This window comes from Lissotriton helveticus, chromosome 10, assembly GCF_964261635.1.
Source record: "Lissotriton helveticus chromosome 10, aLisHel1.1, whole genome shotgun sequence".
Lineage (NCBI taxonomy): Eukaryota > Metazoa > Chordata > Amphibia > Caudata > Salamandridae > Lissotriton > Lissotriton helveticus.
The window spans coordinates 278986589-279001586 of record NC_136071.1 but is presented as its reverse complement, the minus strand read 5'-3'; the positions used below and the strand labels follow the sequence as shown (position 1 = coordinate 279001586).

At 43.7% G+C, this 14998-nt stretch overlaps 1 protein-coding gene across 2 annotated transcripts in view; it reads right to left on the bottom strand.

Annotated features, from left to right (window-relative positions):
- The window catches only part of CCDC13 (coiled-coil domain containing 13), a 431895-nt gene that overhangs the window by 181408 nt on the left and 235489 nt on the right, over positions 1-14998 (bottom strand). For both annotated transcript variants that reach the window (XM_078665306.1, XM_078665307.1), the window contains exon 10: positions 5834-6040. In XM_078665306.1, the coding sequence (XP_078521432.1) occupies positions 5834-6040 (207 nt within the window). The remainder of the gene's footprint in view (positions 1-5833; positions 6041-14998) is intronic.

Genomic DNA, 14998 nt, shown 5'->3' with positions numbered 1-14998 from the left:
TATTATTTTAATAACTCTCCTTCAGAACTCTTTTAAAAATGATGTTTTTTTTATCCTTTAACCATGAGAGAAGGGTTCCAGTATCCCTAAACGTTTGCGCACACTACTGAGAAAGTTGTGCACACACATAAGTCGTTGCTGCACACAGAGAGATAAAAAAGAACAGGGAACATTGGTGAAGGTTTAAGTAGAGTAGGCAGGCAGAATAAAAAGACAACTTAGCAACTTCACCTGTGCGGATTGCAGTGAGCACGATAATGGCATTGTGTGATGATGGTTAACCTATACTGGGGGCACAAGATAGATTTACTCCTCATCTAGTATGATAGTAGTACTTTTATCATTAATAATGATGATGAGTTGTTGGGTGGTAAAGTTAGTGCTTGTTATGCTCCTGATTCATTTTTGCATTACAGCATCCTGAACACAGGGATCACTCTGGCTGACAATTTACATTTTGACCATCTCATACACCACACAATAGAGGCTTGGTTAGGTTCAAAACAGGCAGCCAGATAGTAGGGTGCTATTGCTGTGATGCCTGTGATGTTCTTTCAAAATGTAGGATGTCAGAAACAATTTGACCTTATAAGAGAGAGGCGTCCTAATGTAATCCTTTACCCCACCTTTTTGAACATGTATAAGTGAGAATGAGGTTACAATAAAACTAAGCATATGTGCATGGAATAACATTGCAACCTATCCTGACACTTCCCACACCCCAAAAAACATACTACTTAAATTAAGAACTTGGGATGAGCCTGTCGAGCGACACTTGTTGCTTGCAGAGGTGCACCCTTACAATGAGGTATGCCACCATGTGTGAGCAAGGGGTTTGTATCCTTTTTCTAAAATTACCAATCAGACATTGTCATCCCCTAATCAGTAGTGCACCAAGAGCCACGTTTGCAGAGTGGTGCAGAAAGGGGGCGGGGCCTCCGGTGATGTGCCAGTCTTGCTTTATTTGTATTTATTTTTTAAGGGAGTGTTTATCAAGTGCTGTTTGCCCCCCCCCCTTCCTTGGGCCGATTTCGGCCTCCGGACCCTATTCCCTGGGGCCAGGCCTTTTGTGAAAGGAGGAGGGGGTTGTGCTGTGCCCCTCCCTGGCCCCATACCCCGGGACCTAGGCTTTTTTATTTATTTGTCATTTTATTGTTTTTGATTAAAGGGTGGGCCTCAGGGATCCCATCCCCAGGGGCTCGGCCTCTATTACCCACCCAGGGCATCCACTCAGTTTTGTTGGGGACCGCAGGGAGAGCCTCAAGGCCCTTGTGATCCCTGCTGACTTCTTGCCTCCTGCGGGAGCCAGCATTGCTTTGACAGAGCGGGATCTGCTAACATGCAGCTCCCTCTCGTCAAAGCAATTGTGCTCTGCATTGAGCAAGCGAGAGCAAAATGCTCTTGCCTGCTCAAAGTGGAGCAGTTTGCCATTCCTTGTTGGGAGCAGTAAAGCTCCCACCAATCCATAGCAAATAGCTTTGTTCCGGGAGTGGCCACTCATGGACAAACAGGAGATGACCCTGGGGACAACCACTCCCCAGGGCCGGATCCGGCTATGTCCCATGGTGCTAACTCCCGAGACACAGCTGCTTGCTATGGCTTGGCAGGAGCTTTACAGCTCACTTGCTCGAAGTGGAGCACAATTGCTTTGACAGAGAGGGAGTTGCATGTTCAGCAGCTCCCTCTGTGTCAAAGCAGTGTCAGCTCCCGCAAGAGGCAGGGAGCCGGCAGAGACCGCAGGGCCTTGAGGCTCCCCCAGCAGTCCCTAACACGAGTGACCGGTCCCTGGTGGATGGAGTACCTAGAGCCAAAATCTGCCTGGGAGTGGGGTCGCTCGGCTCCCTTCCCTTTAATATATAAAATATTTTATTCTTAAGGCCATAGAAAGGGGTCCCCATGGCCAAAGTAGGGCACGAGGTAGACCACGCGGCCGCCTCTCTCATTCAAAAAAGGCTGGTCCTGGGATCTCCAGGGCACAAATTAGCCCAGGGAAGGGAGGTAAAGCACCCCCCTCAATAAATGTTGTGAACAAATACTCCAGCATATCACCAGAGGCCCTGCCCCCTTTCAGCACCACTCTGCAAACGCGCCTCTTGACTCACAACTGGTTGCGAGGGTGATTGGGATTCAACAAGCCCTCCTCTTACCTCCAATAAGTTGCCAACAGCGGGATTGCTGAGAGGTTTTCAGAAGCCACACCCCCTTTCTCCTCCACTATGCAACGCGCCTCCTGGCACACTGCTGGTTGGGGGATGAAGTCCGCTTGGCTCCAGAGGGTCCTTGGGGGCCTAGTACCCCGGCTGTTACTGCCAGTAAGACTTGCACAGTAGGATTGCTGAGATGTCTTCAGACATGGCCATATGCAATTCAGTCTGACCCTGTGCCTCATGGTAACAGTCCAGCCCGAACTGACAGGCCATGTCTTCCCTGGACTGATTTGCATATGGCCATGTCTGAACTGGGGTGGCGGAGTGAGCTAAAGAACGGTGATGGATTAAACCCAGATCAGTTGACTGGGGGTGAGTGTTTGTATTGTCAACGCTCCGTCCATCACCACCTTTGGTTTTTCTTTGTTCGCCCTAAGTTGGCAGGGTATGCTCAGACGTGAGTCCCTTGCTCACTTTGCCACTGGAGTCAAGCAAGCCCGGCTGAAGACGGCTGTAATGCCAGAAACCGGTCCTGGGAAGCTTGATTCCGGTCCAGGGAAGACATGGCTTGGCAGTTCAGGCTGAACTGTTCCCATGAGGCACAGGGTCAGACTGATTTGCATATGGCCATGTCTGAACTGGGGTGGCGGAGTGAGCTAAAGAACGGTGCTGGATTAAACCCAGATCAGTTGACTGGGGGTGAGTGTTTATATTGTCAACGCTCCGTCCATCACCACCATTGGTTTTTCTGAGTCCATAAAGTAGAACTAGTATGACAGGTAAGCAAACTTTCATTCTCCTTTAGGGGATCTCCATTGATACTCATAAGCACAGAATAGAATAGTAAGCCCTTTCCAAATCATATGGTGGAAGGAAGAAACCATATTTAGATATATATAAGTGAAAGGATTCCTCAAGAAGCTTGCCCAGCTTGGGAATCCAGCTTTGGAATCTGGATCTAGGTAATAGTTTCTTGTGAAAGTATGGACTCGGTGCCAAGTGGTTGCTTTACATACCTCTATGATATGGATACTTCTTAAAGCAGTAGTTCCAGATGTACCCATATTAGAATGGGCCATAGGTTTCCCTGGCAGTGACTTTTTTGCCTTCTTACTTCCCAAAAGAGCAAATGAGACAATCCATGTGGAAATGGACTGCTTGGAGGTGGCAGGACGGATTCAAACATGTCTAGAGCTAAAAAAATAAAGAATCATATCTGCAGAGCTATTTCTTTTATCAATATAAAACTCAAGAACCCTCCTAACAGACGTGCAAGGAACTTTCAGCAGGAGTGGAAGGATTCTGAAAAAATGTAGGAACTGAAATTATCTTATCAACAAGAAAATCAGAGAGAACCTAGGGAAGAAAACGTGGGTGTGCACTCATGACCACCTTCTCCTTATAGAAGTGTATATAGTGTTCATGAGAACATAAGGCCTGAATTGAATTAACACTGTGAGTAGATGTGATTGCCACTATGAAAGCAGCTTTCCACAAAGTAAGCTGCAAGAGGCCATATGAATAGTTTCGGTAAGGAAGACCCATTAGTTTGGAATAAAAGCAACACATTGTGCTCCCATGGAGGAGAACGACTCATAACTGGTAGAAATTCTTTTTTAATGCCTTTCAGGAAGCGTTTCGTATAAAGGGATCCTGAAGAAAGAGGTTTGTGAAGGACATTTCCGGTATGCTGTAACAGCAGCAAGATGTCTCTGTAGAGAAGAGATCAGCAGCCTGATCTGGCTAAATAGATCCTACAAATGTCAGGAAGAAGCAGTACTTCTTTTCCACCTCTATGTTTTTCCAAATATGCCAGATGCAAAATATCTTTCACTTGAAAGAGCAGGATGCTCTAGTAAATGGATGCTTGGCTTCCTTTAAAATATCTATACAGTCCTGGGGAAGACTGAGATGCCCCTACTGAATGACTTCAGGTGCCATGTCACCAAATTTAAATATAGTAAATTGGGGTACATATTCTGCCCCGCTACCCTGTGGAAGAGATCTGGCATGCACTGATGTTTTGTGTAGTCACTCTTACACATGAAGAAGGTTGCTGAACCACCACTGGCGTAGCCACTGTAATGATACGAGGATACGTGCCCAAGGGGCTGCGAGAGGTAGGGTAAGGGAGATCTTCTTGGAGGGTAGGAAGATAGCCCAAACAAAAAGCTTCACATATTTAGGCATCTTATTTAACTGTAATGATACATGGACCAAAACGATAGCCACTTAAAAGATTGCATTTATAAGAACAACTAGTGCCCTTGCCACCACCGCAAAGAAGTTGGGTAGGAAGCCACCAGGAGAGCCTACAGGATTACACTGAAATTGGGAGATTTTAAATATAAGTTTTAACGCAACTTGCACATTCAAAGATGGCGCCTTGTCACATTTCTATATAAGGTAGTGACAAGGTGGCACCCGAGTAGAACGCCGGTTGTCAGTTACGAGTGAGATGCTTACGACCTGTGTTGGGTAAGTGGGGGACTTAGATGAATATTATTTTCAGACACTTTACTTGCGTTTGACTTGATACAATCTAACGCATTATAAACTGGTCTTTGTTTATTTCAGACAACGTACATGTGAGATTAGGAAGACTATTAGATACCGTTCATAATAATATTAGACTATTATTATTATGAACGGTGGAGCTACGGGTACTTATGAGGAAGGGCGAGATAGGTTTTACCCTTATATGATGGATTTGATATCAGGGGTATTAGATAGTTATGGAGTTACAGATTGCAGTTGCTTATCTATATATGACATATTCCAGCGAACACAACTGATATGAATTTTGACTATTTGGTAAGACCGTTAGTGGTCTATGATGAGGCACTCTAAATATATTTAACAAGTGCCCCTGTTATTTTTGTGAGTTAGGCGTTCTATACAGGAGGATATCAATATTCACTTACTTTGGCATTCGAATTTCAGGTGATTTTCACGTCTAATACTTAATCTTTGCTCTTGGGCTTTCACATTCTCGGGTGTTGAAGCGGGAGATGCTTGGTGCGCGGATTTTTATTTAAAGTTTTCTTTGAGACTCTATTCTATTGCACAATGGGTGATGGTTTACTATGATCCCTTGAGTATCTTCTTGTCGATTTTTAGCTTCTTAACTGTAAAAGGATAAAGGTGTAATAAAATGTATTTACAAAATTAAGAAAGAATTTTGGTTATATTTTGCCTATTTGGGTTTGCAGCCCTGAAGAAGTCAAGGATGCTTGATTTAGCATGACGAAACACGTGTTGGCTGCTTTGAAAATTGTTTATACTGAAGAAATACCTTATTGAATGTTTCGGATGCTCGGACATGAAAATTCTGCTGTACCTACTGAAGAATACCCGATTTAAAGAAAACAGAATAAATTGATGTACATTGAATTCTGTATTTGTGGATCATGTACTTTTTGAGTGCTCAGGGAGGATTTCATTTCTAAATGCCTCTTTATCGACCTACAGCATTATGATGAACTAATAAAGTTCAGGAATTAAAAAATAATGGATAATGTTTTTGGTGATTTTTTCTGGTATTAAAAATAATGGATACTGTATTAGGGGGATTTTTTCTATTGAGAGGGGTTAAGCCCAGGGGGAAAAGATGAAGGATACACAAAAATCTAGGGGAGATACAGAGGGACATTTCTTAAAACGTTAAGTCTGTTTCAAGCACTTACTTTAACTGTCAGCTGTTTAATCTCCTCCTCCAGGTCCTTCACCTTGGCCTCTTTGTCAGTCACCATTTGCTTGAGCTGGCCAATGAGTGAGCTTTGCTTTTGAGCTTCATTGTGTAACTGAAATCCAAGTGAATGCTGAGACTCTTTGTTCTTCTGGTCCTGCTGGCTGAGACGGCCTAATAGTTCTTGCATGTGCTTCTGCTGGCTCTGCCGGATGAAAATGTACATTTACAAATCTTAGACATTAGCATAGACGGAAATGTAAAATTGTTACTCAATTTATTAACTCGAGATTCAATCCACAAACCTATTTGAGCACTTAACATTACACATAGGTGTGCAATAGAGCATTCTACAGGTGGAAATCCCTTGCGCATTGAATCAGGATAAGAAGCCTAGAGTTTCCTCTGGTCAGCAGTGCTCAGTTTTCCAATAGCACATTCTTCACATAAATTTCATATTATGTCAGAGACCCTGTGAGAGTATTCTGAGATATTGAAGTACTTTCATGGTGGGCCAACTAAGTCTCATCCTCATCAGGAGTTCAGTTGGTATGCATGCCCGAAGAGAATTATGATGAATTCTGTCAAAATGTGCATTATTTCACAAAAATTACCAAAGAACGTCTAAAAGGTCATAGCTGACACAGGCAGCACAGCAAATGCAATCTCACATGGCTGATCAATTACTATAGCATCTATTAACACTTTAACATTAGGCTTAATTTAATAATCTATCTTGCCCATCAGTGATGTCATCAATGATGTCATATGAGATGTCATCAGTGATGTAATTTAACATATTATGAGGGCTGTAATATGCGAGATCATAAGCAGATCATAAGCAGTGCTTGTTGGGGTGCAAGTTACAATTTTCTCACTATACTAGAAATGGTGAAATTCAGTAGTTATTCTTTTTTTTATGTTAGTGTTTGTATTATTTCCACACCAAAGTATAAGTTGAAACCTTTTTTTGAGTGAATTTCTTTTATTTTAATCATATTTACAGTGTTTACCTTGATGCGCAAAGCTTATGGCGATGCGCAGCAGGGAGTAGGTTGCATGGTCTGACTTCTGGCAAGGCCTGCACCCAACCCCTCCCCAATGATTGCCAATTTACCAGCGGATACCAACCCACAAGTATTTTTGTCAAAGTTGTCTTTATTGGTTTTATGCATAAATTAACATTGGCAATTGCATACATTTCAAATCCCACCATAATCTGGATCCACTAATTCAGTGAACAGCTGTCGATGTTTGGGGAATGTTTCTCATGGAACAATACAGATTCTATCACCACTGCTGTGAAGTTTACAAATCGCATAAATAACATTCTACCACCTCTCCCAAATCAAAAAATTATACACTCTCAAAAACAAAAGAAACAAGTTAGGTATGTGTGTCAATCATCATCTAAAACATTAAAAGAGTATTGCAGGTGATGGGAGGGGATAGCCAGAGACCACAGGCAGAGGAGAAAACACCGATCTCTAGACACCCCCTTACTGTTTAGCAATCTAAAATTAGAAGAGGTGGAGAGCTCTTGTATGAGTAGAGCAGGCACACAGGAGCAAACCTCTGGAAAGAATAGTCTCAAATTAATTAAGTTTTTATAATCACCAGAAATATGTCACCCATTCTTTGCATCGCGGTAGCTTGCCACAACCTGGGGGGCCTTTGGTATCACATTGAGACAATGATGGCACTCTCTTTTTCTTCCATGCGGCTGCTAGGGCTATCTTAGCAGCACCGAGACACAACCAGAGTATGGTCCTGTCACCTTTAGTTTGGCGCTTTAGGATATCATTCCATAAACCTAGTAATGCAAAGTCTGGATTGTCCGGAATCGGGTACCCCCAGAATCTCTTCGATTTGAGCAAGTGTTTCAGTCCAGAATAGGCGAATGGTCGGGCAGTTCTACCAGATGTGGCGAAAGTCGCCAAGTACGCCACACCCCCTCTAACAGAGATCAGATGTGGGTGGGAAGATTTTCTTGAGTTTTTTTTTCCAGTGTTTTATATAGCGCAAACTTGACCCAAAGGTATCGGAGCGCTTTATATGCGCACCAGTTGTTACACAAGGACACATTCGTTTTTGTTAGGCACAGGGAGATTAAGTGATTTGCCTAGAATCACAGGATGTTGAGTGTGATTGCCGAGACTCAAACCCAGTTCCCCAGATTTGAGATTGAGCGCTTAGGCCACATCCTCTCCCCAGTTTAGTGTGGTAGAGATACCAATCAAACCGGTGTTTATAATGGACTTCTCACATGCCAATAGAATGGTTAAAACCATGGAATCTCTCTTCAGAGTCTGCCCCAACTAGCCTCCAGAATGTCCTTCCAATGACCTGCTTCCAAAAACCTTTGCATTGGACTTGTGGAGAAGAAATGGTGGAGAGCAGAAGGGCATATAAGAAGGAGATGCAGCCCTTAGAGGTCCCTGGCCTTCTCGCAAAACATTAGATGGAAGTCAGTTGACTAGTGGCCGCTGCACGAATGTCGGGGTGGAGTACCATTGTTTTAGTTATGTGTAGCGGTAGCGTTACGAGGCGGGGAGGTGAAAGTTTCTCTGACAATGCTCAAAAGTGAGAATGCCCCACCCATGAAAAAGATCAGCTATGGTGAGACATCCCCTTCCCTCCCTGCATCAAATGGTTCCAGGGGCAATGCTGGATTAAACTGGATCTGTATGAAAGGGGAAGGAAAGGTGGTCCACTCTGCTCTTCTAAGCACCTCGTCCCATACCATAAGCGTTGTTTTGATGGGTGTGCTCAAATGTGCATTGGGTTGGCGATAAGATTTCGATTTCCACAGCACACTCCAGATATATCTGCCTACCACCGCTCTGTCCATGTGTAGCCAGTGCTTATCCGACTCACGTAGGAACCATTCAGAGAAGACACATAACAGAGTTGCCTTTTAGTATAGATGGAAGTCCGGAAGACCCAATCCACCTGCGTCTTTTGGTAGTCTTAAAATGTTTTGGATAAGCACGCGCTGCGATTTTGCCTTATGAAGCACATTACTAGGGAGTGTAAGGATGAGAGGTAACCATGGTCTAGGTCAACAAGGAGGCCCTGAAAGAGATAAAGCAACCTTGGCAGGAAAGCCATTTTTATGGCATGAATATGTCCAAGCCATGAAATATCCATGGAGCACGACGTTTGAGGTCTGCCTTAGGCTGCTGTAGGAGTGGTGGATAATTGACTTGGAAAAGGTCTGAGACTCTGGAGGTAATTTTAATACCCAAAATGTAATCTTCTTCTTAGCCTGCTGAAAAGGCGTGTTAGCCACCAAGTTTTCCATGTCAGGAGTAGTGAGGGTAAGATTGAGGAGGAAGGATTTGTTTAAGTTTATACAAAATCCCCCCACCCCTTCATAAGTCTATAGTGCCTCTTGGAGGGTATCCAGTGAGGACTGCCAGGGGGAAGTCAAGGTTAACAGCACATCATCTGCAAAGAGGGAGATTTTATGGTCAATTTAGCCAAAGGGGAGGCAGGCCCCAAATGGTGGACATAGAACAAATTTAAGCTGCCAGGGGTTCTATGCTAACGGCAAATAAGAGGGGCCCCTTCTTAAGTGGAAAGAAGTCTGAACTAACCCCGTTGACTAGTACTTTAGGGTGTGGGGAAGGGTAATTGGCTGGAATCATGGCAATAAATTGGTAGCAAAAGCCAAAACGTCGCAAGGTATGGAATAGGAAAGGCCAAGCCACTTGCTCGAATACCCTCTGTGCATCAATGACTAGTAACACAGCCAGTATCATATTCTTAGTTGCTTTTTAGACCAAGTGGGTTACCCATCGCAAGTTATAATGTGTCTGTCGGCCTTTGATGAAGCCTGATTGATCTGGATGGATCAGGTCGGGCATCAAATCCTAGCCTGGAGGTCAATATCCTTGTGTAAACTTGGCATCCAAGTTGAGCAGTGATATGGGTCAATATGAGCCACAGGAGCAGAGTTCTTTACCTGGTTTAGGACTGATCAAGACGAGCGCCTCGCTCATCAAGGGCGTGACCGCCCCTGATTGGTCCACGTAGTTAAACAGCATAACCAGATGAGGAATAAGGTCAGAGCTAAATGTTTTATAAAATAGAGCCATCTGGGCCAGGCGATTGATGGGGCTTCAAAGTCATAATTGGTATCCGTACCTTCATCTTTGCTAATGGGTTTACTCAGGACCTCATTTTGGGCCTCTGTCACTTGAGGGAGATCAATACTTTCTAGATAGTTTGATTGGTTCAAGTCAATTGTGGGGGTAGCATTGTGTAGCCACTTATAGAAACTGCCAAAAGTTCGGGCCTTCTCCAAGTCAGCGACTGCAAGCTCGCCATTTTCCCTTATTACATCCCAAATATACTCCTTCTCCCGTTTAATTCTAAGTTGTCTTGCCAGATGGGACCCTACTCTGTTACCCTACTCATAGCATGTGCATTTGAGACGTAGGAGAGTGAATTTTGCCCTGTTGGTATGTATCTCAGTAAGCTTCCCTCTGAGGGCTGTGACTTTCCATTGTAGTGTTAATGTCGGTTGTTGTTTATGTGCCTGCTCGGCCGGGTTAAGTTCCACCTCGAGTGTTAATCTTTCTTTCGTTCTTTGCTTATTACGTGCTGAAATCAGAACAATGCATTTCCATCTAGTGAAGGCCTTGAACGTGTCCCAAGTATTAGTGGGGTTAGTGTCTGATGTGGGTGGTGTATTCAATTGAAAAAAGTCCCTAATAGCTTTTCGAAGATCGTTGCTGAGGAGGTGATCCCTGGAAAAGTCCCGAATAGCGTTTCGAAGATCGTTGCTGAGGAAGTGATCCCTGGAAATGGGGGTAGGAGAGAACTAGCGAAGGAGTTTTGATGGTGAGGCCCCCAATCCATGTTTAACAGTAGTGGGGCGTGAACAGAGGCTGTGAGTAGGGCCGGCGCAAGTGATTGGCCGTTGAAGCCGTAATCCAATCTGGAGTATGTGCAGTGGGAATGTGAGAATAATATGTAGTCCCTAGTTGTAGGATGTAGAGTTCTCCATGCATGGATTAGACCCAAAGACTGCATTTCATGTTTTAGGGCTATGGGGAAACTTCCTGCAGGGGTTCTGTGTGGGTAGGTGCTATCCATGTCAGGATCCCATGGGAGGTTAAAGTAATCTAGCATGATTATTTCCCCTTCCACAAAGCCTCACAATAAAGCCCAAAGAGTCTAGATGAAGGAAACTTGATTAACATTAGGGACGTACATTGAGGCAAAAGTGCACAACCCCCCATCAAGGTGCCCTTTTCATCAAAATAATTCTCCCCTCCTTGTCAGAATTTTAGTCTTCTGGAGTAAATCTTAATGAGGAGTGGAAGAAAAGGACCATCCCATTATGTTTCTTGGCTGCTGAGGATTTATACATGATAGGGTAGACTTTATGCTGCAACCTATGGTCTTCACCCCGTTTGTGATGAGTCTCTTGAAGAGCTCTAATGTCATGTCGCTGGTCTAGCAAATATTTCCACAATCTGTGACGCTTGGCGGGTGAATTAAGGAACTTACCATTCCATGAGAGCGTAGTAATCACCATGGAGTCTCTGGATCCATCCCGCTCTCTGCCCCCGCCGAAAACATAACATTGTATATCACATGGCCATTTGCCCTCCCTCCATCTCACCACAAAGCTGTGTTCCACTTGTACCAGTAAACTAAATGCCTGGAAATCCAGAAAAGAAACTATTGGGACAACATGTCCCAAACAAGTAAATTCTTAGTCGAGATACAATGCATGTCAGGCGCAAATGCAATACAGAAGAAGTTTATTATGTTCAAGGCGCATGATGACACCACTATCCACTCAAAATGGTGGCCAAGCTAAAAACCAACAAAGGAATTGAAACATTTTAATATTCAAACAGTGAAGAAGGACTCACTCACTTTGCTCTGCTCCATCGCCCAGTTAGTTTAAAGGACTCTTCAAACACAAAACACAAAGAAAGGACTCTAACTAGACTATCAACATCTTAAGATCTAACCTGCTATGATCATTAGAATTCTACTCCTTTAACAGCTGCCATCTTGTAATTTTATTCACACCTACCACTCTCTAGCATCTACCACTTACCAGCATTTACCAGCCTTTGGGCTCTCTTTAACCTAAAACCATCACTAACTACTACCACTAATAAAATAAAAGGATTTAAATAGTACAAACATAAATGGTGAGTGAAGAATCGCTTCTTACTACCAATTCGTAAAGTAAGAGATCTTAAACTTGCTACATCTCCCAACAAATAAGTCCAGCCTGCGAACCCCTTACCATTTCATACCACCCACCTATATAGGACCCCCCGGTCACTTCCTTTTCTCTGACATGGATCCACAAAGTGCTACCAAAATCATCTTAGAACCATTGGGCAAGTTTGCTCATAAAATCATTTCCCCCCAGAATCTATCCAAAAAGGCTTCTAAGACCCTAAAACACTGACTCCTCAAATCTCATCCAGAACACTGGTTTCCGACCCCTACTTTTGTGCCAACAGAGGAGTGATAAAAAGTGACATCATTTTCGATACAAATAGGTGCGCAAAATCAATGCTCTTGATCTCTACAACCAGGAAAACTCCACATTGTCTCAAACAATCGGTAACCCCTTCTTCAGCATGCAAAACAGCAGTCACCATCTACAACAATGGCGTCATTCTCATCCAGGCATCGGATAGCCACGTTTAATTACTCGAATAATTTTTTCCACTCATCAAGAAATTGGCGTTGATCTCAGATTCCTCCACCGCTTCATTTCTTCCTACCATATTAGACATCTCCATCTCACCACCATCTACCATGGATTCAGTAACCACTGCCCACTACACAAGATAGCCAGCTCATCCCACATTGGGAGTAACCACTCCGGATTTACACAATCAAACCATCCGCTCCATCTCTACCTCCCTACCTCCCCTAAACCTCTGTCTCGCCCAAAAGCTACTCCTCCTATAACTCACAACGATACTCCGTTAGCATGCCCCAGCACCCATCTCTCAAGCTCTCCCCATCCTAATTCAGACTTTACTTCTAGCTACAATCCATCCTTTCTCATGCCTTCTTTACCAATATACCTGCACACCAGCTCCACCTTCACCCTTATGCCTCCATGTCCAATGCCTCAAGACCAGTCAACCTGCTCCTATAGCTCACTAGATTCCAAACTGGTTGAGATTACAAAAGGCTTGCAAGATCTCAAAGCGGACCTAAACAGACTAATTCACATCACAACAATGACGACCAACTATCTTGGGCCCCATAAGAACCACATGATGCATAAAACCACACATGACCAACCCACCAACCACCCCGCCATAACTCGAACACACCTCCCTGCCAACTGGATCTCTCCCCCCAATTTGCCCTCGCATTGGATTAAGAGAATGAGACCTTACCCCAACACACTCTCAAAACATTCTAGATGTAAAGCTCCCCTATCCAACAGCGATCTCCAAACTCTCCTCCTATCATACAACTACTCTCACCCTCAAAACATGCATAGTCAGGAAACTATCCAGGCCACATGATCTTGACCTCTTAATCCTAACGGAAACCTGGCTAAATGACTCCTCAGCACCTATCATGGACATTCTAGTCCCCTTAACCATTGTATTACCATATTGAATAGACCCTATAGACCAGGTGAAGGCATCGCTTGCATACAAGGCCTCTACTTATCAGTCATACACGCACAAACCCCCATCTTACCCACCTGCAAATATCTTGATTTCTCATGCAACAACAGATCCCTATGCAAGCTGCACATGATATACCGCCCTCCAGGTGACAACCTGGATTTTATTGACTAAATCATGGAAACCATTGTAACAAATGCCCTTAAATCTTCCTCAGAGGCTTCCATCTACATTGGAATGACCTGAAGGATCCAGCAGTCAACAGCGTCAAAACCTTCCTTGCAGACCTGAACCTGACTCAATTCTGAGACAAACCTATTCACAACAAAGGATCAACATTAGATCTTATCATTGCAAAGCCCAACTCAATTAAATTGGAATGTATCTTACCCTGTGATTGGACAGAGCACCACCACATCACATTCCTCATCAAGAAAGTTTTGATAACCAACACAGCACAAAGACCCAAGCCCAGAATATGGAAAAGTAACATGCACAACATCGACGGGAGTGCTCTGACTTCTCTCAGTCATAACATCTTGACTTCCCCTGAAGAGCTCTCAGATGTCCTTGATCTTACAAATCACTACACTCACTCCATGGAGTCTGTTCTTGACTCGATCACTCCATTCCAACTAAAAAGAATGTCCACTAAAGTGTCTAAAGTTCTTCAAACTTGGTTTCACTGAGTCCCCCAAAACTAAATATTTTAAAATCTGGCCCCCCTCCAAAACCTTATGGCAAGGACTGGAAGAGCTGAGTGGCAGGGCTGAGCATAGAGGTTTGAGCTTCCGAGACCATTTCAGGGGTACTTTTTCTGTAGCTCATAATCCACAGTAATGTCAGACTTAAAAAGAGTAAATGCTTGAAACAAAAACAGAAATTGATCAACAAACACTGCTCTCCATAATTGGGGGAGTTGTAAGCACCTCACACTCCTGGGCCCCAATACAACACCAAATGCTTCACTAATGATATATGCATTCCTGAGTAGCAGGTGGTCACGTTAGCCTCTTTCACATCTTCCCCTCCATGCCTGGCCGTCATTCCAGGCTTGGCACAGGCTCTCTATTCCTTTCAGAAAAAATATCTCCCACATGTTGTGCCTTCTGCAGCAAAGGTTCCCTCTGTTCTAATGCTAGAAAGGAATATGAGCTCTAATGTTCCTTTTACAAAGAAAGCTACCCATGAAACGCACCCGTGATACAAAGTAATGCAAGGCAGCATGTAGCAAAACTTTGTGTTACTTTGGGAAACTATCGAATGCAAATCCTGACTTGCTTTGGATAGTAAATCACAGCATACCACTTTGCATCGGGTTAGCATTACAAAAGTAACGCAAACCTGTAGCAAAGCATTAGTAAATCTGGTCCCTACAGTGAGGCGCTGCGCAGACTTGTATTACATTTGGATACAATCCAGTGCAAATTGTGATATGCACTGGATTGTAAATACCAATACTCTTTGTGTCAGGTTTGTTTAAATAAAGTAACAGAAACATGACGCAAAGTCTTTGTAAATCTGGA